At 43.2% G+C, this 24514-nt stretch overlaps 1 protein-coding gene and 1 long non-coding RNA gene across 7 annotated transcripts in view; one reads left to right on the top strand and one right to left on the bottom strand.

Moving 5' to 3' along the window:
• Window positions 1-24514, top strand: part of Adamts9 (ADAM metallopeptidase with thrombospondin type 1 motif, 9) — a 172199-nt gene that overhangs the window by 34579 nt on the left and 113106 nt on the right. For 5 of the 6 annotated variants that reach the window (XR_010065646.1, XM_063286081.1, XM_063286077.1 and 2 more), the window contains exons 6-16: window positions 27-142; window positions 1180-1220; window positions 1404-1509; window positions 4624-4770; window positions 6197-6338; window positions 8396-8500; window positions 16604-16749; window positions 20393-20574; window positions 20666-20802; window positions 23145-23262; window positions 23507-23602. Coding sequence is in view for 5 of the 6 variants with exons in the window: in XM_063286081.1 (XP_063142151.1) it covers window positions 27-142; window positions 1180-1220; window positions 1404-1509; window positions 4624-4770; window positions 6197-6338; window positions 8396-8500; window positions 16604-16749; window positions 20393-20574; window positions 20666-20802; window positions 23145-23262; window positions 23507-23602 (1336 nt within the window). In the remaining variant the exon portion in view is untranslated. The remainder of the gene's footprint in view (window positions 1-26; window positions 143-1179; window positions 1221-1403; window positions 1510-4623; window positions 4771-6196; window positions 6339-8395; window positions 8501-16603; window positions 16750-20392; window positions 20575-20665; window positions 20803-23144; window positions 23263-23506; window positions 23603-24514) is intronic. The other variant, NM_001107877.1, reaches the window with a different exon arrangement.
• The window catches only part of LOC120102343 (uncharacterized), a 32861-nt gene continuing 17007 nt past the window's right edge, over window positions 8661-24514 (bottom strand). The window contains exons 4-5 of the long non-coding RNA XR_005503764.2: window positions 23114-23276; window positions 8661-9891 (exon numbers count right to left, since the gene is read on the bottom strand). This is a non-coding gene — a long non-coding RNA (uncharacterized LOC120102343). The remainder of the gene's footprint in view (window positions 9892-23113; window positions 23277-24514) is intronic.

Here is a 24514-nt window from a genome sequence, read left to right as displayed (position 1 = left end):
CAAGAGCACTTCTTCTCTGTGTTTAGGAAGGACCTTCCATAAATTTCAATGCCCAGACAACATTAAAGAACTTTTGCCAGTGGCAGCATTCCAAGAACCACTTGGGTGGGATTCAGCATGACACAGCTGTTCTAGTCACAAGGTAAATGTATCATTGGTTCCTTGGACCCTTGATGTCAGCAATGGGAGGGGCCCTAGATTGCTGGTAGGCAGTCCTACCAGGAGAGGTTCTTAGCATAGTCACTATGGGCTAATTATAGCAGCTAACTCTGTTGCTCTGGCTGCCCTGAGCACTGCAGTGCTTTTGACAGAATCCCTGCCTCTGTTCTCCACACACCAGTAGCACTGTCTCAACCCTGACAACCAGCAGGGTCACCAAACACTGCTACATGTGCCCTGGGGGTGAGGGGGTGTTACCACTCTGGCTGAGAATCTCTCTCACATACAAGCCACAGGAGGACTCAGTCTGTAAGGCAGGCCCAAAAGCAAATGCCCTTCTCCAGCAAGGGAAGCTGCTAATAACACCCAGCTTGTAGCCGCCGTGTAGGACCTGAGGCTAGTGTTGCCAACTGATAGGATTTTTTTCATTTTTGCAAGAAGCCAGAAAGAAGGAATTTTTAACAATACAAAAACCTCTCCATGTTTATATGATAAGCTAATCATGAAGGATGTGTTTGAAATGTACAAGGCAAACAGAGAGGTGCTGGCTTATTGGTTTCTCTTATCATAGTTTCTCTTACCACCTCTGACATAGTTATAAATACTCCCATTGCCCCACAGCCCATTATCAGGGATTGAACCCAGGGTTTGCCCAGCCCCTTTTCATGTACTTTACATCTAAGCCACAGCTCTCAGCCCATCGTTCCTTTTAAATGGTCTTAAGTGCAAATCAGTGAGTGCTCTGTAGTCTCAAGGATATTGAGGAAAGCATTTCTGGGGACAGGTGGAGGACATCTAACTGTGCTGTGGCTACCCTGGAGACAACAGTAGACTTCTCCATGTAACCTTTAACCCTTAAATCCATGCTTCACAAAGTTTGGGGGGGGGTGCAAAACCCTGACCTTGCTAGCTAGCCTTTTGCTAACCCCCTCCCTAATAGGAACCAGAAGTCTCTGGGGGATTCTCTCTTGTCGCCCTTTACTCTGATGTTGTCAAAGCCTAAGTCTGTTTTGCTCCTAGGGAGGATATCTGCAGAGCTCAGGACAAATGCGACACCTTAGGTGAGTCCTCGTACATGTCCCCATGGCTAAAGCTAAACTGGTTTCCTCGATGTTTCTCTTCTGAATCATAATTGCTTTTTTTTTGGTTGTGAGCCTAGCCTTTAACAGCTGAGCCATCTCTCCAGCCCCATAATTGCTTTTTTAAAGTAAACCCACATTGGTTTCTCCCCTGCCTCCTAACAGGTCTTGCCGAATTGGGAACCATCTGCGACCCCTACAGAAGCTGTTCCATTAGTGAAGACAGTGGCTTGAGCACAGCGTTCACCATAGCCCACGAGCTGGGCCATGTGTAAGTCATTCTATTTACAGTCTCCTAAAACTTGTTTGATTTTTACCAGTCAGTATTTCCTCAACTTCAGCGGAGCCCAGAGTTCAGAGTAGATTTGACAGGATGGAAAGAGTCAAGGCAATCCACCCTCCTCAGGCCCAGTTCTGGGTGCCTTTGGTTGAACTGTTTATGTCTGATGTTCAAAGTCTCCATGATTCCTCTCCTACTATCGAGGACTCAAAGAAAGATGCATTTTGATTCCTTCTAATACAGTAAAGAATGGGTTAACTTGGAGAACTTTCTTGACTCAACATATAAGTCTGGAAGGTTGCCTCAACATGGCTCTGGTCCACAGATTTTTGACAAATCCGTATCATTCCCGATGCTGGTTATACATAGCTCTAACCCAGACAGGTATTATCTGGAAAAGCAATGTCACTCCTTCAGAGGAGAAAATGAACCGCGAAACAGAGAAAGGTTCATTTCCAGATTATGATCAGAATGCGGCCATTATGAGATGACTTCTCCTGTTTGTTTTTCAGAGAGAAAGAGAGAGAGCACAGAGAGAAGACAGGGAAATCAGTGTAAATGTACCTGAAATTGTTCTGATTTGGGACCACGTTAGTGTATTTCTAAAATAATTGAAGTATATATCATTGGTGTCTTCTTAACGGCTTCCTCAAGAGAATCCTAGTGTAGTCTGACTGTATGGCCTTCTGTGTCAGATGTCAGCTTGAATGGAGCTAACATCATCCTAGTATAGTCTGGCTGTATGGCCTTCTGGGTCAGATTTCAGCTTCGTATGGAGCTAACATCTTCAGTGAGGAAAGCTTTTCAGCTCCATTGCTTTGCAAAGGCCTCTTGTACATGCTATGCTAGGGGTGGAGTACAACATACCCTCACACTTACACACGAACAGGCACAGACTCACAAGTTTAATTCATTCAGTGCCTTTCAACCCGATGTAAGAACACATCTTTGCCATTCTCTCCCAAGGAAACGCTGTGAGAGATGTAATGTTTAGAATGTACTGAAAGCTTTCAGGGTAGGCAGGCCACACAGATTTTTAGTCAGCATCTCCTTAGTCCGTCTGATTCCCAAGACAGTCAGTCATGAAATGCAAAGAATCCTCAAGATGACTTATATTTCCAGGTTCCCCCTGTGAGTAACAATAGCATGACCTGAACGGACCAGGCAGGGAAAGTTCTCTATCCCTTACTTGTTCATCTACAAAGAGTAGGGAATTCTACACTTATCCTTAGGTGTCTGTGGGAAGCTGCTTTTCAGGTCTGTCATAAATACCAAACTCCACAGGTACTCAAACCCTTTCAATGAAGAGGCATTGATTTTGGCATCACCTGTGCATATTTGCTATATACTTTAAATAGTATTCAGGTGACTCATAATACCTAGTACAGCACAGATAGCTGCTATATTACACTGATTAGGGGAAGAAAAGTCCTTGCCCATTCAGTACAGAAGCAAGTTTGTTTTTTCCCCTAAATACCTTCCATCCACAATGAATGGAACCTGCGGGCGTGTGATCCATGGATGCAGTGGGTCAATGGTACTGTTCGCTGCATCCACTGAGTGCTGTAATGGAGCATCCAAAACACTGAATACATGTTCTCTTGTGAAGTCTCAGTTATCATTGGTCAGGAAATGTTCAAAAAATAATTATTACATCTCCAGCAGTGAATAAATGTGCTAGTTTAAGTGAAAATAAGTTTCTGCTTATTTGTCCGAGGAAATAAATAAATTCCATTTTACCAAGTTATGGGGAGTTGGGAGTAGAGGGCAGCTCCTGTCCACCACAGAGGAGCAAGGTAGGGTCGTGTGCCATCCTTGCCTGAAGTGTGCTTGAATCAGTGTTGTGACTACATAGCTGGCACCTACAAGCCACGTAGCTTCTTTGAAGAAGAGGGCTCTGCAATGTTTAAAATCTTTTAGTAAATTTATCTAATACAGATCACATTTTTTTCCATCTCTACTGGCAAACTGAAGAACCCACATGTTTTAAAGAAAAAAGAAACAGAACACAAAAGAATTAGTGGAACAGACGCACGGGCTTTAGTCCAGGATTTTCTTTTATACGAAACAGGTCTACACTCCTGTATCTCACTCACACTTCCTGATGAACTCAGGAAGGGAATTCCTCTCTGGGTGCTAAATTAACCACATGCTCCATGTTCTGATTGACAGCAGCCTTTCCCAGAGAGAAAAGATGACCCCCTGACCTTGTCAACTGGTGGATAATTGCCTGGGCTGGAAGGCCATGTGGGTCATGGAGGGGGTGTACGTTGAGGAAATGCTATCGTTTTTTCCCCCACTTCCTCTGGTGAAGCCAAGAATGGAAAGTATGTGTGAAGGACGCTGCCACAGCCCGAGAGGACACTGGCGTGCTCTGTAGGCTCCCCTCAGGCAGAACGAGAAAGAGTTTAAGAACCTTTTTATGCCTGGCTTTTCAGGAAGCCAGTTCCTGTGAGCCGACATTGGTGTGGGAATCCCTTTGCTATCTCTGCCTTCAGCTGGCTGGGCATATATGCCTGTGCACTGTGTGTCACTCCCTAGGAGTTCATGTGCACATTTTATGTAGCTTCATAATGAGACTTTATTTGATAACACAGGTATATCACTTGTCACTCTGTCCCAAAAAACGGGAGATGCAAGCCCCACAGGGATCCTCCTATTACAAAGTGCTTGGTTTCCATTTATGACACCGATTTATTCTTTATATCTATCGACGACAGTATAACATCCTGCCAAAACCTTGTTCTACGGATTGCCCTTTGGCTGTCTACTAGCATTCCCAACTACTGTAGTCTAGCACCAACTACTGCACGTTCAGAGCCTCTGCAGTTCCAAAATACACACTTACACCCAACGAGTGGCCTGTGCATACCTTTCTGCATTCAGTAAAGGCATTTATAGCAATCAAATTGGATTTAAAAAAAAATCCTCTGATGTTCTATGCTCCATCTAGAATTGTCTTGTAATTCATTCTGCTCATTCAGAGTCTTAGCCCCTGGCACAGTAGGTCAATGGTTGTACTTTCTTCTTAGATTTGTTAGGCAATGATGCCATCGTGAACCACTGTGTGTTCTGACATTCTCGCCGTCGCTTCGTTGACTTTAGGTTTAATATGCCTCATGATGACAGCAATAAATGCAAAGAAGAAGGCGTTAAGAGCCCCCAGCATGTCATGGCGCCAACACTGAACTTCTACACCAACCCCTGGATGTGGTCCAAGTGCAGTCGGAAGTACATCACCGAGTTCTTAGAGTAAGACAAGTTCCCTTTTAGCGGCAGCTCTAGGGTGTCCATTCTCAGCCCGTGGATAGCAATCCTTTGGGGTCGCATATCAGAAGCTTTGCGTATCAGACACTTATATTATGATTCATAACAGTAGCAACATTGCAGTTATAAAGTAGCAACAAAATAATTTTCTGGTTGGGGGTCACCACTATGTGAGGAGCTGTGTTTAAGGGTCAAAGCATTGGGAAGGTTGAGAACTATTGCTCTAGTATCTGCTCTAAATGAGGTAACTCCTGAAGGGAAAGAAAATCCAGAGTTCGGCATTGTTTTTGTCTTGTTTTTCTTGATAACATTCCTTGGAGGAGGAAAAAAATTACTCTATAACATCTGCTAGTTCCTAGCCTTGCCAATGTTTGCAAGATTACAAACTCATCTGAGCACGGAGCAGGGTTTGTAAAGGGACTATGCAAATATTTCTATGTTTGTGTAAATGCTTTGAAATTTATTCAGGCCTTTGGAAAGTGCCATGATGATGAAAGGCCCAAATATTTATGTACTGCTGACCTAGTAATCGAGGCTTGGGAAGGAATAGGGTAATGAGAGGTTGCCAGAAGAGAGTATGTGGTAGAAATAGGGGCATTGTTTCTATCTCTATCTCTATCTCTCGCTATCTCTATCTCTATCTCTCTCTATCTCTATCTCTCTCTATCTCTTTCTTTATCTCTGTCTTTATCTCTATCTCTATCTCTTCTGCCCTCCTCCTTATGTCCTTTCTTTTCTTTAAGGTACTTCAAAGATCCAGTTATGTTATGCAATGGCCACACATCACAGACTCAGGGGTCTCCTTTCCCAGAAGTGCAGAAGGTTAAGCAATTACCTCGTCACTGCTTTATATTTCTGCAATTCCAGATGGGGTAGGGGAGCTTTGTTAATCAGAACTTCACTGGTACAGATTTTCCAGGAAAGATGTTCGCAGAAACCTGATTGAACTGGAGGGCCGATGCTTTCCCTCTAAGCAGGTGGCTTGAAATGCTATCTTGCTATGAGTCATCGAGCCCTTACTCATTGTTCAGCAAACACTTACTGAATATCTTGTGCTACAGACCAGGCCCAGTGCAAAGATAATCAGACAGAGTTGTGGCCCTAAGATGCTTACTGTCTATTGGGAAGGATTGAAAAAAGAAGAAAGCAGATAATGACCTCTCCAGGAGATTAGTGCTCCTTCAGATACTATGTGCCCTGGCTGTGTCGTATGTGTAAAATATCTTTCTACAGAGTATGTGTCAAAAATACAGCTTTCAATTCTAGAATTACCATTGACCTAACCGTGGATGAAGGGAATAAAGGCTAAAAGAACCAGTCCTTGATGCCTTTAGGTGTACGTGTAGCCTTTGCCTGTCTCTGCAACCCTCAAGAGCCTATCTCACCATCCATATGTTTCTGTTTCCGATAGCACTGGGTATGGAGAGTGCTTGTTAAATGAACCTCAATCCAGGACCTATCCTTTGCCTTCCCAACTGCCCGGCCTTCTCTACAACGTGAATAAACAATGTGAACTGATTTTTGGACCAGGCTCTCAAGTGTGCCCATATATGGTAAGTGTTCGGGGTAGTCTCTGCCCTCAACTGGTAATTGATTCTGGACTTGTTTATGGTCACCTTTTCCCATTGATTCTCACTCTGAATCAATTACCCAAGTGAAGGGTCAGAATGAACTTGCTGTCAGCGGCGCTGTCCGTGGAGACTGTGGTGGGCTTGGTAGTTTAACTTGGGTTTTTCATTGCATTCCTAAGACATCTCAAAGATGACATTGTCACTTGCAGAGAGTAGGAATGAGAGCCCGGGGTTGAGGAGGTCAGCTCATTGCTCTCTTTCTATGCCATTCAGCTTGTAAAAGTAACCTGAACTATTGGGAGTTCTCCACATCTGTACAGGGAATTCATGAACCAATCCTAGCTCGCTGACATAACTTGTCAAGAATGTGTTCTGTGACCAGCTGGGTCACTTCTGATCACTTCTGATCATTGTCTAGTTGGCTGGGTGTCTGGGTAGTATTTTGATGCGTTAAGGATCTGTGTAGATAAGAGGACATATGGTTTGTCCTGGGGTGCCTCGGGCTCATCTTTGGGAATGTGTGTTAGTTTTACTGAAGAGGGCCTTCAATAATGGTGGGAAGGTTGGGAAATATAGGGATTCTGTGGAGATGATTTAAAAGTTTAAATAGCTCCATCTAAAATGATGTCTACTTCTCTGTCACTCATACGGGAATGAAGCCCTTGGGTTGGGCATGATAGTGCTGAGGCGGAATTATAGAAAACCCTCCTGAGGGCAGCATGAGCTGAGTAGCTCTATATCAGAATGCATAGGGCGAGGGGAGAGAGGTCAAACACACTTTAGTGTCACCTTTTAATAAACTGTTACATGGCAGTGAGGCTCAGTACTTGGGAATATACACCAGAGTAGACTATTTGAGAGCATATGTCTTCAACATCAATGAGAAGGAAGATTCTTCATCAGGAGAAGGAAAACTACTAAAAATCCAAGTGGTTAAAGGCTTCTTTTTATGCTTTTTTAAAAAAAATGCATCTCATCTCTGGTAACTTTTAAACATTTCTCCTGTAAGTCTGGTTTGCTTTAATAATTAGGATAACGTTAAGGACTTAGGACCATCTTTTAAAGTATACCTTGAGAGACTGGAGGTTTGGTTCCGTAGATAAAATGCTTCTCTGGAAAACTGGAAGAGCCGAGTTTGATGCTGTGTGGTACCCCTGACTTAATCCCAATGCTAGGGACACAGAGACAGGAAAACCCAGTGTCTTGCCAGCCAGCCAGTCTAGCCTAAACGGTAAGCTCTGTGCCACTGAGAGACCCTGCCTCAATGACTATAGATGACACCGGATCGGGCAGTCCTCTGGTACCCTCATACACATGTGCGAGCACACCTGAACATATACCAGCACACAAGGAATATACCTTGGATATAACTTTAAATACAAATATACTTAAAGTATATTCATGGGCTAAGTGTTAAAAGCAGTACTCAGTAGAAGAAAAAGGATACAAAATGTGTCCATGGGTTTCCATTGATAGGAAGCTTAAATGCTGTGCTAAAGAGAGTCACCACTGAGGTAAAAGGACAAGGAATTGGAACTCAGGGGGAATATACAAGACCTTAGCTTCCCTGTGAATTGTTCTTTTCCTTAATTTGGTAATAATGGTAACACATTAGCTATTATATTTTGTGTGTGTGTGTGTGTGTGTGTGTGAGAAATATATTTTAGTATTTTTTTCTGTATTTCCTCCCACAACCTCCAGATCTTAAAAATGGCTCATTACATGATCATGGTATTATGTGCATACTTATGCAAATGCATGTACATGGGGGAGAGGACTGACAAAGGACCCTGTGATGTCATGTATGTCTCAGAGGCTCCTTCAGGCAGTCCCCCTTTTACAGCACCATCTCTCTTGCTGGGACAGGAATGTGTCTTGGGTGGCTACATTTTGGAATATGTAATAACGATAAGTATGTCATACCAAGAAAGAAAAAAATCCCTTGGCAAGCCAACTTTTACCACCTGCAAAGCGTGAGTTGAAAGGGATTCTTGCCCTGCATGCTTACACTGTGTCTCCCCTTCCCCCGAATGGAACAGATGCAGTGCAGACGGCTCTGGTGCAATAACGTGGATGGAGCACACAAAGGCTGCAGGACTCAGCACACGCCCTGGGCAGATGGAACCGAGTGTGAGCCTGGAAAGGCAAGTAACACGCTGTGTTGCCTGTTCTCCTGAGACAGAAACGCTCCTGACGTGGATGGAGGCAGTGTGGTATGGTGTCGTGTACTATGTTATGGTGTGTTCCAGCACACGTATTCTTTTGAGGATGAAGGTGTGGCTTACAATTGAGTGGTGTGAAACAATTTTTTTTTTGGTTCTTTTTTTTCGGAGCTGGGGATCGAACCCAGGGCCTTGCGCTTCCTAGGCAAGCGCTCTACCACTGAGCTAAATCCCCAACCCGGTGTGAAACAATTTTAACATATAAGCCACTTAATCTCTCTTCTGAGAAGGGCTCTGGAAAGCTATTACAGTTGAGCCTATTAGAATCAAAGAAACACCATGACCCTGCTAGCCTGGTGTCTTCATTGCTATTTTCCCAGGCTTCTTACCGAGTATGTTGTTTTCTTTTATATAGTTCCATGATGCTACCTGGGACATATCTTAACCCAGGTTCTCATGAGCTGGTTTTAGTTTTAATGATTCCAACAAGTTCGTTAATATCTCAACAAAAACACACTGTTTGGGCCAGTCATAACAGGGCTCCGTGCCCTTAGGAGTATGATTGATCTGACCTTCAGCACCTGGCATGTGCCTATGAACAATGACAGTGGTCCCTCCATTTCCTCATCACACCCAACTGTCTGCTGAAGGAAAAGTCTTAGTGCTAGGTCCACGTGGGCTTGTGTCACTCAGCCTGGATGCAATCTGTGGGCACTATTTCCAAAACTCTTATCCTTCCTTTCATTTCTTGCCTTTTCTCTGTCTTCCCATTTATTTTATTTTATTTTACTATTCCCTTTGAACAGTTTTGAACATCTGAGTTCCTATGCCTCTACTTTACCTTGTAGATTTAATGATATCCAGGCTGTTTTCTTGGAAGGAGAACTAAGAAATCAATGACAGAATTTTATTCTCCCTTAACTGATTTTATACATAGGGAACTAAAAACAAAGCAAAACAAAACAAGTGTTTCCCCTGAGATCAGTCAAGTCATCTGGGGAAAACTGCCCCAAACCCTTCCAGGGTAAAGCCTGGAAGCCTCTTGCTTCTGAGAGACAGTGGGTTGCTTGATGGACCCTGAATTCAGCCCTCTGAGTGACTCCACTTTCCAACGCCAAACTTGAGGTCATGACCCAAACAGATTTTCATGACTCATCTCTCAAGGTGGCTACGATGAAAGGAAACAGAGGATGTGAAAAGTACCTGTCAAATTTTATTTATGAAGTTGGTTTTGAATTAAGTTGAGGATAAAGTCAGCTCATCTTCTCTCTTCCCCAGGGCTGGGTCCTAAAAAATTAATTCAAAGTACAGCTTTCCAGAGTAATAGCTTAGCAGGGAACAATAGACATCCTAGCTTCTGGAACTTTCATCATCTGAAAAGATAGAAAGAAAGAAAGAAAGAAAGAAAGAAAGAAAGAAAGAAAGAAAGAAAGAAAGAAAGAAAGGAAGGAAGGAAGAAAGAAAGAAAGAGGGAAAGAGTATATTCTTTGTTTGAAATTTGAATTTCTTTTTTATATATTTTTAAAATTTATTCTTATTTTTATTTTATTTTTTCACTTTACATCCCATTTATTGCCCCTCTGCCTAGTTACCCCCCCCACAATCTTTCCCCCCTCCCCTTATCCTCTGGAGGGTATCCCCTCCCCTGTGTACTCCCACCATTGCACATCAAATTTCTTCAGGGCTAGGCACATCCTCCACCCACTGAGACCTGACAAGGCAGCCCAGCTAGAAGCATATATCCAACATGAAGGCAACAGCTTTTGGGACAGTTCCTGCTCCAGTTCAGGAGCCACCTGAAGACCACGCTTCACATCTGCTACATATGGGGGGTGGGGCTTGGGGGGAATTGGCTAGGTCTATCCCTTGTATGCTCTTTAGTTGGTGGTTCAGTCTCTAAGAGCCCCAAGGGTCCAGTTTAGTTGATTCTCTTGGTCTTCCCGTTGAGTTCCTATCTCCTTTGGGGCCCCTCAATCCTTCCCCCAACTCTTCCATAAGAATTCCCAAGCTCCAGCCACTGTTTGGCTGTGGGTGTCTGAATCCCTTAGAGTCAGCTTCTGGGTGGAGCCTTTCAGAGGACAACAATGCTAGACTCCTGTCTGCAAGCATGACAGAGTATCATTAATAGTGTTGGGCATTGCTGCTTGACAATGGGATGGGTTTCAAGTTGGGCCAGTTATTGGTCGGCCATTCCCTCAGTCTCTGCTCTGTGCTCTGTCCCTGCATTTCTTGTAGACTGAATACATTTTGGGTCAAAAACTTTGTGAGTAGGTTGGTGTCCCCATTGCTCCACTGGGGTTCCTTTCTGGCTACAGGAGGTGGCCTCTTCAGGTTCCATATCCCCCAATGCTGTGAATCACAGCTAAGATCATCCCCATTGATTCTTGTGAGCTTCCCTTATCCCAAGTCTCTGTCACTCCTTAAAATGCCCCCCACATCGTCAGATGCAGATTTCCATTCATTCTCGTGGCCATCTGACCATCTCTTTTGTCTCTCCCCACACCCAATCCTGGGACCTGCCCAAACCCATTCCTCTTCCCATCCCCCTCTTATGACTATTTTATTCCCCCTTCTAGAGGAGATTCACGCATCCTCACTTGGGCCTTACTTCTTGTTTAGCTTCTTTGGGTCTGTGGAGATAGCATGGGTATCCTGTATTTTATGGCTAATATTCACTTATAAGTGAGTACATACCATGCATGTCCTTTTGGGACTCATTCACACATTCTCAAGTTCCATCCCTGTGCCTGCAAAATTCATGGTGTCTTTGTTTTTAATAGCTGAATAGTATTCCATTGTATAGATATACCACATTTTCTTTATCTATTCTTCAGTTGAGGAACATCTAGGTTGTTTCCAATTTCTGACTATTACCAATGAAGCTGCTATGAACATAGTCAGGCAAGTGTCTTTGTGGGATGGTAGAGCATGTTTGGATACATGCTCAGGAGTGGTATAACTGGGTCTTGAGGTAAAGCTATTCTCAGTTTTCTGAGAAAACACCAAATTAATTTCCAAAGTGTTTCTTGTGTTCAGCAGAATGATAGATCCTGGTTTTGCAGCAGAATGATGGGTCCTGTTTTGACATCCATTCTGTTACCCTGTGTCTTTTTATTGGGGAATTAAGTCCATTGATGTTGAGAGATATTAATGAACAGTGATTGCTTATTCTTGTTATTTTGATGTTGGTGGTGTTGGGAGACACACACACACACACACAGAGAGAGAGAGAGAGAGAGAGAGAGAGAGAGAGAGAGAGAGAGAGAAATTCCCTTGGTTTTGCTGGTATGGAGTCACTTATTGTGTTTCTTATATGTAGTTGTCTTCCTTAGGTTGAAGTTTTCCTTCTAGTATTTTCTGTGGAGCTGGATTTGTGGATAGATATTGTTCACATTTAGATTTGTCTTGAAATATCTTGTTTTCTTCATCTATTCAGTGTTCAGTGTTTTACTGGGTATAGTAGCCTAGGTTGGCGTCTGTGGTTATTTTAGAAGTTGCAAGATATCTGTCCAGATCCTTCTAGCTTTTAGAATCTCTGTTGAGAAGTCGGTTGTAATTCTGATAGGTCTGTCTTTGTATGTTACCTGGTCTTTTTCCCACAAAGCTTTTAATAGTCTTTCTTTGGTCTGTAGATTTGGTGTTTTGATAATTATGTGGTGGGAGGATTTATTTTTTCTGGTCCCATCTGATTTTTGTTCTGTAAGCTTCTTGTATGTTTGTAGTTATCTCTTTCTTAGTCTAGAAAAGTTTTCTTCTATGATTTTGTTGAAAATATTTTCTGGCCTTTGGAGCTGGGACTCTTCACCTTCTTCTTCCTTTTATTCTTAGGTTAGGTCTTTTCATGTATCCCAGATTTCCTGGTTGACTTGTGTCAGGAATTCTTTTAGTTTTAACATTTTCTTTGGCTGATGTATCAATTTCTTCTATGGTATCTTCTTCGCCTGAGATTCTTTCTCTCAACTCCTGTAGTCTATTAATGATACTTGCATCTGTTGTTCCTATTCTCTCCCCTGGGTTTTCCATCTCCAGGATTCCCTCCCTTGGTGGGTTTTTTCCTTTTTCCTGTTTCTTTTTCCTTCTATTTTCATTTTCAGGTCTTGAACAGTTTGATTTATTTCCTTCACCTGTTTCATTTCATTTTCTTGTATTTCTTGAAGGGATTTATTAGTTTCCTCTTTAAAGACCTCTACTTGTTTGATTGTATTTTCCAGTATTTCTTTAAGGGATTTATTTATTTCCTCTTTAAAGGCCTCTATCATCTTTATAAGATTGGATTTAAGGTCATTTTCTTGTGCTTTGGTTGTGTTGGGATATCCAGGGCTTGCTATAGTAGGATAGCTGTGCTCAAAAGGTGTCCGATTGCCCTGGCTATCTGGATGACTTTGGTCTTGGATGTGTCCTGTTGTAGTAAGTATTGGGAGGGGGGTTAACCTTGATGGCCTGGTGTGGCAGGCCTCTGATGGGTATCCTTGGGCTGTAAGGCTCCAGATGCACAAGTCTGATGAAGGTGGGCAGAGAGGTTGTGGGAGAATGGAGGTCCACCGAGGACAACAGACTACTCAGGGCCAGTTTTGAATTTCTTGTGGAACATTTACCTTAGTATGTCTGGGTGGAGAGATGGCTAAGTTGTTGAGAGTACTGACTGCTCTTCCAGAAAACACAGGTTCAATTTCCAGCACCCACATGGCAGCTCACTACTGTCTATAACTCTTATGCATGTGGTATATAGACATATGCAGACAAATCACCAGTACATATAAAATAAAAAACATGAATAAAATAAAACTTGGTTTTGTCTGTGGGTGCAGAGTCACAGGCTTTTGTAGGAATGTACTTCTCGGGTTTCCACAGCAATCCTTGAAAGTCGAATATGACACTCATTCTTACACAATCAAGCATGATTTCTAAGTCCTTCTAAACACAGTAGCCCAGGGGCTGCTACCAGTTGACAGTAGATAACAGTAAGCATGATTGATCCCTGACAACTTGCTTCCTTAATTAGAGTAGAGTCAACCCAGATCACTCAGATTGACTGATCTCAACAAAATCATGGGTCATTATATGGTGGTTCTTCACCTGTCTTCTGATCCACCCACCCACTGTCTGTTTCTGACATGGGTTACTGCTGGGAAAGTCACACTAAAGGAGCACAGTATGATGAACTGACTTGTATTTAGTAAAATCATCGTGAAGGGACTCCCGAGCTCCATGCAGTTTCAGGGTTTCCGACAAATTCCGGACCACAGAAAGCCTTAGAGGAGGTCTACTGTGCCAGGTTCTCAGATTCTAGGTTTTGCAGCCAACCAGAAGAGAAAGCAGTTCAGGACACTCTCATAGCTTCTGATAGAGAGAGTGTGTGCATGTGTGTGTGGGGGTGTTCTTGGGCAACCTTCCAGAAGACCCTTCCTCAATGGTTAATGAATTCATCTTAGAGAATGGAGTTGAGGCCTGCCACAGAATAAGATACAGACCGGTGTCAAGCAGTTTTAGAAAAATATCTGTACAAAAAAATATATATATATAAGCTTGATTTTACACTCTTGATTGTGTTTTAGAACTTTGGTCAAGCCTAATTAAAGAGAGATAGAGGGAGAGATACAGATATAGATAGAGAGATAGACACATATTCTTCATATTGTGAGGAATCTGTATACGTTTTGCAGATGCCAAAGGAGATGTTTACGCTGGCATAGGAGTTGTGATTATTGTGTTTGTTTGTTTTGTGTTGAGTGCTCAGATTTGACAGTGTAGTCCTTTTCTCCAGCTCATTCTCATTCTCTTTGTCCAAGCCCTTCCCCCACACCCCTTCCTTTCTTTCTGCCCTGCTGACTCAGCAGTAATCTATTTTGAACTAGACTTCTACTACAATGTTATTTTTGATGAATGACTCACTTCTAATGTCTCCTTATTTTCTCTGTTCTCTTGTTAAGCCCACGGACATTTTCATTTCAATCCTGTTAGTGAGCCTGAAGTTTGGAATTCTCTTGTTTCAATACTTCTTAGAGCAAACCTGACCTCCACGTCCCCCTCTCTGACCTCTTAGAAAGGTGCATGTATAGAAAATATGGTGTGAATCTAAGAAAGATTGGAGCAGAAGATAACTCATTGGTAGGAGTGCTTGCTGTGCTAGCTTGAGAACCTGGGATCATGTTCCAGAACACAACTATGCATGGCCTTCCACAGGCCTGTGACCCCAGTATTACAGGAAAAGACGAGGCTTGCTAGGAATCAGCCTGGCTCCAGGTTGAATGAGAGACACTGTCTCAAAAAGAATACGGTAGAGAGTGACACAGGAGGACACCCACTTCCTCTTTTGGCCTCTGTCCATGCAAACATGAGCTCATATACATACGACTCCGTGCTCACACAGAGACACATACTAGCACATGTGTGTGCACAGGCATACATCAAAGTCTGGTCTGCTCTAACTCAATCCACTAGCCACTTAAACCTTGATTGTTGTCTTAGTTTTCTGTTGTCATGATAAAACACCATGGCAAAAGTGACTTGGAGAAAGAAGGGTTTATTTGGCTGATCATACTCCTTCACTGAGATAAGCCAAAGAAGGCTGGAGGCAGAATTGTAGCAGAGACCATGGACGATTGCTGCTTATTGGCTTGCTCCCTAGAGCTTACTTAACCATCTTTCTCATGCAACCCAGGACAGCCACAAACCACATGTGGCCTCTTGAGCATTTGAAGGGTCATTGTGGTCTGTGATGCTACTTATGCACACAGCAGGATCTAGAGACAAGTTATGGAAAAAGAGGATCAAAACAATTTTACAGTCTGGACTTTATAGTGCATATTTTTAATATTAGAACTCAGGAAGCAGTGGCAAGTGGATCTCTGTGAGTTCAAGGGCAGCCTGATCAACATAGAGCATTTCAGGCTAGTAATGACTGTCTTCAAAACAACAGACAAAAAAATCACTTCATGGCTGGAGAAATGGCTCAACGGCATAGAGGACATATTGTTTTTACTAAAGATCTGAGTCAGGTTCCTAGCACCTTGTCAGATAATCCTTCCTCAGATGCCTTGAGAAGAAAGTTAAAGAGGAAGAGGCTGGGATAGTCCAAGATTGTACTCCTCCATTCCCCACCATGTCTTCCTTTCCTAGCAGGGATCATCCCTCTGTGTCCTTCCCCTGTCTCCTGTTTGCCTCTGCAAACTACCCAGGCTTCCTCCTTCCTCCTCCCCTCCCCTCTCCCTTCCCCTCCCCCACAGAGACATCACCACAGTCCAACTCTAGCCTTCCACTTCAGAGGTTCAAGAGAGCCACAGGAGTCACCCCCCTGTAGCTGTAGCTACTGCCACTTCTTTTGTCCCCAGCTCAATTGCCTGGGCTTTATGTCACACATGAACAAAAGCAGGGATTTGAAGTAGGCTCCTCCACTCCTTGTCTTGCTGGGGAGTTTTATTGTGTTTTTATTATTATCATTATTTTTTAACATCACAGGCCTCTTCCTGCTCCAGGCTGGAGAGTCTGAAACCATCAGGACAAGGAAAAAAAAAATGTAATAAAGTTTAGGACTCTCTGTAATCTGCCCCTTTGCCTTAGTCTGATCCTAAGGGCTTTTGTGGGAGTGGGTTTAGAAGAATTAAGTAGCTAACCCCCCTCCCTCACTGTAATCAAAATTGGGGTTTTCAAATCAGGGCTATTAATGAAGCTTTCGATTTTAGCGAGATTGTAGGGTCTCGAAGCCTTGCTAGTAGAGTCTGCAAATTCTCGAATTCATTATCAGCAACTCTCTGCTGTCCGTGCCCCATTTCCACTCCTTGTTTTTCCAAGTACACAGAATAATTGAGCTGTTTAAAGCTGGCCGTTAGAGCTACCCATTCAGCATGGAGCCAGCCACTCACTGGCTTGTATTTTATTTTAGAGCATACTGTAAATGCAAACGCCACCTAAAAAATCGATGAGCATGATATGAAAATGCCTGCAGTATCAGTTACTCATGCTGGTTTCAATCCAGCACATGAGGGTGAGAGGGACTTAGAAATGTGTTGTATTTCCATGGACAGCTGGTCCTATGATGGCTCCCAGCTCCAAGCTCTCCCTCACTGTTCCTTTTATTAAATGCAGCACTGCAAGTTTGGATTCTGTGTTCCCAAAGAAATGGAGGGCCCTGCAATTGATGGATCCTGGGGAAGTTGGAGTCACTTTGGGGCCTGCTCAAGAACATGTGGAGGAGGCATCAGAACAGCCATCAGAGAGTGCAACAGACCAGAGTAAGTTCCAGAAGGGACTGCTGTCGCCCCTCTTGTGCAGAGAGATGGAAAAGTACTCAAAAGGAATTCTTAAGATGGGTGCTGAGGAGAGAGAGCTGGTGGACTTCCAGGGCTGGGAGACCTAAGGTACCCAAGGCACTTTAATTCCATGGTATTCTTCTCCTTTCCAGAACTGTTGCTATTCATTAAGTTTGTCCACCAAACAACTGATGCTTTTGCATTGGCTGCTCTCCATGATCCGGCAGTGTCCTTGTACCCTAGAGTTTGGGATAGCAGGCTCAGAGAGAGCAGAGAGATTACAAGTTGGCGTGTACAGCACTAACTGGGGCAAGGAGAGACACCATCAGACTTAAGGGTTCAGCACTAACTGGAGCTAGAAAGGGCACCATCAGACTTGTGCGTCCTTCTCTTGTTATTTTGCTTGCAAATTTGGCTCAGAGGTTCCTGATGGCAGGAAAAAGAACCTATCTAGAATCTGTTGATAGGAAACAAGAAAACTGGAAATAGGAAAAGAGGAATCAGAACAAAAGCCTAGTTAAGAAAGTCAGACAGTTATTCCTTCTTGGTGCTTCTAGTTTGCTTTTAAATTAAAAATAGGTCAAATTTCAAAATTACGATGAAATTTCAAATTTGTCAATTTGGAAAAAAAAAAAAAAGATCATGAACTTGATTATTTCCCACTCGAGCTCTTACCATAGTAACTTCTTATAAAAATCTTACTTTAAAAAAATTAGCACATGTATGTTTCATTAAAAAAAATAAATTCTAAATGTTATTTTGTCAGTACAGATGTAACAGAAAGGCTTAAATTCCTTTACATATGTATCCCTTTATGCTTGTGCACAGCACATGTGCAGGGGTCAGAGAATGACCTGAGGATGTCCATTCTAGTCTTACATGAGGGATCAAATTCAGATGGTCAGACTTGGTGGCAAGAACCCCCAAAAGTTGAGTAATTGTCAGCGCACCAGGTTTTGAGGCATTGATTAAAATGAACCATTTTCAAAATGTTGAGAACCGGTGATTATGAAAGATCCAGTAACTAATGAAGAATGCAGACATCAGTCCCATAGCGTACCCTTTTAGAAAGAATCATTAAAGGTCGACGGAAACCCCTAACTTCTCGTCTAACTCTAGAATAGAAATCCTGCCCTATACTTCCCTGGAAGTATAGGGACCAGCCCACCGTCGTTATCTCAGGAGAGAATTTTTTGGGCTAACCCAAATCTGATTCATCTAAATACATCAAACGGTTGGTACTTCTGCTCCAGCCAATGGGTAGACAAAAACGCGGCTATCTCGAAGAGGAGGATGCACCTGCGGTCGCCTTTGCACAAACTCCTTCCTAACCTTGAGGACAGTGTAAGATCCAAAGTTAACAGCTTGGGTTGTGTAACATTGAAGGGATGACCTAAGCTGCCTATACAGAGTGATAATTAATGTCCCGGTCTCCTGAAGTCCTTTCAATGTCTATTTGGCACAAAGTATCCTTAAAAGACCTTTTATCTAGAAGATACAACTAACAAAAGAAAAAAAAAAAAAGCTGAGTTTCCTCTAGTTTCAGTATTTGCCTACATGGAAAAAAAATATAGTAGCAGCCAAACAAATTTCTTAATTATGAGATTAATTTTTTTCCATTCTGAAAGGTTTATGGTTATAGATTTCCATATTATACGCTACACACAGATCTGATAGGAATCACATTGTCTAGGAGACATACAGTTCAAAAGGGCACATTTACATTCATTAAAGCCATATGCAGAGGGAAGGAGGAAATTATAATCTGCCTTTACACAAAAAACAAAGTCATAGACGGAGTTTGATATGCAGAGTGCTGGGATTGAAGACATGTGTTAGAGAAGGGGAAACTGGAGCTCAGGGCACAGTAAAGAGTGGGCAAGACTGGTAGCCAGAACCAAACTTACCACCTACAGCCTGCCCCTGTCTCTTTGGGATTGACATATCTCCCAGTCCCTAAGATATCTTCTTGAAAAACAGAACAAAACCTGTTTGGTTTTCCCCCTTCAAAATCCACTTCTTGTTTATGATTACTCTGAAAAATTCACTGAGACAAAAAAAATTGTAAACTTCCTCTTGGAGCTCCATGGTGTTCTGAGATAGTTGTGTGTTCTGAGCTGTTCAAGCATTTGTGGCTGGGTTCTGAGGCCTTCCCTACCTTCGTGATGAATTTGGCCAGCTGCTGATAGCCGGGGGCAGGGGAGTTGTGTAACTTATACTCTGGGGTCACATCTGGAAAAGACATGTGCAACGTTTCATGCCGAGAATAAATTTGCACTATGGCGTATCACCAGAGTGTACCTACTTGAGCGACACAGAGAGAGGTAAGGAAGCTGGGGTGTTTTCTCCTCCTCCTCTGAAGGGGGTCAAAGGTGAACATATGGTGTGTATGCTGTTCTAGTTTATAAATCAAAACAAAAGAAGGCTGTTGGAAAGAAGACAGGGAAGGGCAAAGTGCCAAGCAGTGGAAGAGGGTGTGTTCCTGTGGTCTCCTGTGTGGAGGTCAAGGTGGAGAAGACTGACAGGAAGCAATCTAGTGGCAGTGCTGCTTTTCCTACAAAATTCTCACAGTTGAAGGACTACAGTCACTTGGGAGAAGGGAACAAAGCTTTTTGTTTCATACTTGACATACTCTCCTCAGAGCAGGTTTACCAAATCTAGGTCTGGTGATGCTTGCTTGTAACTCCGACATTCCGGACCCAGGGGTGGGAGAATTAGGAGCTCAAGGTCATCCTCAGCTCCATGGGGAGTTGTAGGACAGCCTGGAATACATGACACCTAGTCTCAAGGAAAACAACACAGAACCCAGACATAAAGTAGCCACATCCCGTTTCACAGTTGTAAGTGCCAAGGCAAACGTTAAACTGATTTACTTAGGTTGACAGGTAAGCAAAACTGGGCCCAGAGGAGTTGAAGGGCAAGAGAATGCAAACCTGAATCTGGAGCCATGTTCTTACTAGGAAGGTGCGGGGACCTCCTTCAGGGTACTGAGGTGGGGAGGCCAATCAGTTTCATGGACAAGGGACCCGGGACATACAAGGTTGTCACAGCAGCTGTTCTGCAGAGATAAACCAGTAGATCTTTTTCACAGAATTAGTAGTCAGTATCTTTTTTAAAATGAGCTGAATCAAGCTGAAAGACTTGAAGACTCTGAGCCCTGAGTAGATGAAGGTTGCAGAGTTGTTCAAGAAGTCTCTGTAGATGATCACTGTGGTGATCCAGTCCCAACACAGTAAGGATGCAGAAGCCTTCAGGGGCAGCCTAGAGACTTGAGGTAGAGTCACCCAGGAGAGTGTTTTGAGTCCACAGACAAGTGCTCAGTGTTAAAGATAGGATGGAACCGTAATAGGATGGACATGGTGGGGAACCTTCCATGGGATGGGATGCAAGGGACGGGGGGAGCCTTGTATCTCCATGGGCAGGGACACAGGACACAAATGTTACAAACTAAGAATACTGGCCCAACAGCTTCAGGTAAGTTCTTGCTTTAAAGTGCTCAAGTGATTTCTTCTTTTGTCATTCGCTAACTCAGAGTTGCTTCCTTAAGACCCAGCAAGTCATAAGTGAGGTCATGATAGAGACATAATTTCCAATCCATTATGTCTGTCGTTCTCCATTTTCTCAGGCCAAAAAATGGTGGGAGGTACTGTGTAGGGAGGAGAATGAAGTTCAAATCCTGCAACACCGAGCCCTGCCCGAAGCACAAGCGAGACTTCCGTGAGGAGCAGTGTGCTTACTTTGACGGCAAGCACTTCAACATCAATGGTCTGCTGCCCAGTGTACGCTGGGTCCCTAAGTACAGTGGAAGTAAGTGTACTAGGGGTTGGAGCATGTGGCTGACAGGCCGGCATTCAGTCCAGGCATGGAAGTCACATTGCATCACGATCTTCCTCTCTAGTTTTGATGAAGGACCGATGCAAGTTGTTCTGCAGAGTGGCAGGAAACACAGCCTACTACCAGCTTCGAGACAGAGTGATTGACGGAACCCCCTGTGGCCAGGACACAAATGACATCTGTGTCCAAGGCCTTTGCCGGGTGAGTCCAGGTGACATTTTCTTCATCGAACCATCCTGTTACCAAAATGATTTGTGGCTTCCTTAATAGAATGACAGCTGCTTTTATCTGTGACTAACTCTTGGGCAGAGTATCTCAAGGTGTAGTCCATGGATGCAGTTAGTTTCTGTCTTCATATGATTCTGATGCATGTTATGCCAAAATTTGAGGAACAATATTCTGGATTTTTCTTGGTGGTTTCAATCTCCATGAGGATCTATGCAAAAGTTCTCCCCATAACTGTGTAATGCTTAAGGTTAAACCCAAGCACCTCCTTACACACACACACACACACACACACACACACACACACACACACACACACACTTATCATAATTGAGTGCTCAAGGTTAAACACCAAGAACTTCCTAACAGAAGTGTTTCCTGATTGAATTGCTTGTATTCTAGAACAATGGAAGGAGGAGACCCTAGCCTCTCCCAGATGTCTCTGTCATTTTAACTACAATTGCCTCACCCAAACCCCTGACTGTTAGTACTAGAAAAAGAGAGCTAAGAAACGCCTGGCAATGTGCAGAATCCGACTGATCTCTCAGGGCCTTGACACTATTTTGTGTTTTCATTAATCGGAAATCATTGCTAGCTCAGCCAAGCTCTAAACTGATGAAAATGGTCACTGTAGGTGGCCCCTGAGCCAATTATGGTTACTAGAGGATCAGATTTGATTGAAAGATCACCTAAGGGGCCTGAGAGATGGTTCCTTGGTTAAGAACACTAGCTGCTCTTGTAGAGGACTTGGGTAGGGTTCCCAGCACCTGCATGACACTTGACAGCCATCCCCTAAATCCAGTTCAAAGAGGATCTGATGTTTTCTTCTGACCTCTGACAACAGGCATGTGTGCGGTTGACGTACATATTCAGGCAAAACATTCACATACATAAAATTAAATAAATATTTAAAAAGAGAGCGTAACCTAGGAGGCTTACCTACCCCTCACCTTGCACTGAGAGTATGGACTCTCTTGTCATTCCACTCAATGACAACACATTGAGCTTCTCAAAGACAAGTTCTCACTAAGAAACAAGAGATGAGAAGGCTCACTTCTCCTGAGGACTTGGCTGTTGCCAGGGTCCTCCTAGGATTGGCCAGAGTTCTCCCTGGACCTCAGTGCTCGCTTTGCTAGGTAACGGATTGTCCTGTCATACTTTCCAAGGTATGCAGAGAAAACATTTCAACCTTGCAGATTGCACTGCGAAACAGACTCCCAGTCTCTCCTGATAATTTGGAACATTTCTTCCCCCCCCCATCTTTATTAATTTGGGTATTTCTTATTTACATTTCAATTGTTATTCCCTTTCCCAGTTTCCGGGCCAACATCCCCCTCCCCCCTCCCCTTCTTTATGGGTGTTCCCCTCCTCATCCTCCCCCCCTTGCCGCCCTCCCCCCAACAATCTAGTTCACTGGGGGTTCAGTCTTAGCAGGACCCAGGGCTTCCCCTTCCACTGGTGCTCTTACTAGGATATTCATTGCTACCTATGAGGTCAGAGTCCAGGGTCAGTCCATGTATAGTCTTTAGGTAGTGGCTTAGTCCCTGGAAGCTCTGGTTGCTTGTCATTGTTGTATATATGGGGTCTCGAGCCCCTTCAAGCTCTTCCAGTTCTTTCAATTTGGAACATTTCAACACTGGAATTCTGGTTCTAAACATCAGCAGTAGCCAGGAGTGACGTGACTTGTCCCTTAGGATGTGCAGGAGTTCCCTGGTGCGACACCAGCCTCACTGCTCTCTTTTAGCTTTCGTTGCCAGGCAGTTTTTCTCATTGACTCTACTTATTCACAGAGCGTTATGTCTCAGACTTTAATTTGTGCATGAAGCACCTGGGAAACTGGCTAAAATGCTGGTTCTGATTCACTGGAGAGGAGGGTCTAGTACAGTGCTTCTCACCCATCCTAATGATGCAACTTTATAATACAAGTTCCTCATGCAGTGGTGACCCCCAATATTAATTTATTTTTGTTGCTTCTTCATAACTGTATTTAACTACTGTTAAGAACCATAATGTAAATGTCTGTGTTTTCCAATGGTCTTGGGCTATCTCTATGAAAGATTGTGTAAACCCCAAAGGTTGAGAACCATTGATCTAGAGGTTCACTCTATCAACAGAATCCAGGCTGTCAGGTGGCTGCGGGTCCAGTGACCACATCTTAAATGGCCAACTGTGGACAATTTGAGTTCCCGACCTTTGCAAGTTTTAAAACTGATGGCTGCTTTGTCACCTTTGGACTCATGTGACAGGAATGCACGACTTGCCATTTTATTATCTCTGTAGTACTTACCACTTATTTCAATTGTTTTTCTTTTAAAAAGCAAGCTGGATGTGATCATATTTTAAACTCAAAGGCCCGGAAAGATAAATGTGGGATTTGTGGTGGCGATAATTCTTCATGCAAAACAGTGGCGGGAACATTTAACACGGTCCATTATGGTAAGGCTCTGCTCCTGAAAATCAGGGGGAAGGGAATGTTTAAACATAAATTGTTAACTTCATGTCATACAGAAAAGTATTACTGTGAAGGGCAAAATCAGCCTGGCTGTAGTATATTATTAATCTGGCTATACGGCATCTCGTGGCCGTAATTGTCTTTCTTTTTCGTTGCCTGCTTTTACTCCGTCCTTGGAGACTGCGTGATGTTCAGCCGAATACTGATTTTCTGCCAAATTCTTTGCAGGTTACAATACTGTTGTCCGAATTCCAGCCGGTGCTACCAGCCTTGATGTGCGACAGCACAGCTTCTCAGGGAAGTCCGAGGATGACAACTACCTAGGTAAGAACCCAGCCTGGAGATTTACAGGAATTCCGACTCTCTTTCTGGAGCGGCGGGCATTCACTCCTCCCTTCCTCTGTCTCCCAAGGCGAGCTTCCTTCCGTAAAGAAGATGATCATGAAATCCACTCTTTTATTTTTTTCTCCTGCATACCCCCTCAGAATATTGACCCAGGGGTTATGTTGTTGAGGCATTCAATAGCAAGGGATTTGCTTCAGATCTTAGAAATGCCCTCTGACTTTAGCACAGATCTGGAGGAGCCCTTTAAGAATGTGTGGCTCCTGTGTAAACTGACTTGCAAATGTTTTCTTAGAAGCATTATTTGACTTCATTTTTATGTTATCAGCTCTAACCAGGAGCAGACTCTTTTTAGGCCTATTCCATTTTTTTATTAATCCTGATTCCTATCTCCATTTCTCCTTTCCAAAAGAGTCTATCATGGCATTCGTTATTTAAGTCATCATTACAGAAGTCAGCCTGTTATAGGTTTTTCAATTATTTTTCCTCTCACATATATTCCTTACATCTAACCACACAACTATTTTATATCTTTTCTTATACTTAACCACATAAGTAGTCCGTATATATTTCTCACTTTTTAAAAGCACAATACACCAAAGACCTCCACTGATTTTTTTTTTAGTTGCCTTCCGACCAAGACTAACTTCAACTTCTTGCTCTTCAAATCACCTTAAATAATTATAAAATTTGCCCTCGGCCCTGTGAAAGAAGGATATGGGGAAAAGAGGAGTGACAGAAAGGGATTTGGCAGGTCACCTTGTACAACTAGGCTCCTCCTCAGGCCTCGGGGCTTGACCATAGCTGGTACTTGGCTGTAGAAACAATCAAAGCTGTCATGCTGAGTGGTCATTGTTTTTAAAAAAAGAAATTGATTTACTGTTTCTCTAGAAT

The sequence above is a fragment of the Rattus norvegicus genome, chromosome 4, assembly GCF_036323735.1.
Source record: "Rattus norvegicus strain BN/NHsdMcwi chromosome 4, GRCr8, whole genome shotgun sequence".
NCBI classification, from domain to species: domain Eukaryota; kingdom Metazoa; phylum Chordata; class Mammalia; order Rodentia; family Muridae; genus Rattus; species Rattus norvegicus.
Note: the sequence above shows the minus strand (reverse complement) of the source record. Positions and strands in the feature narration are given on the sequence as shown.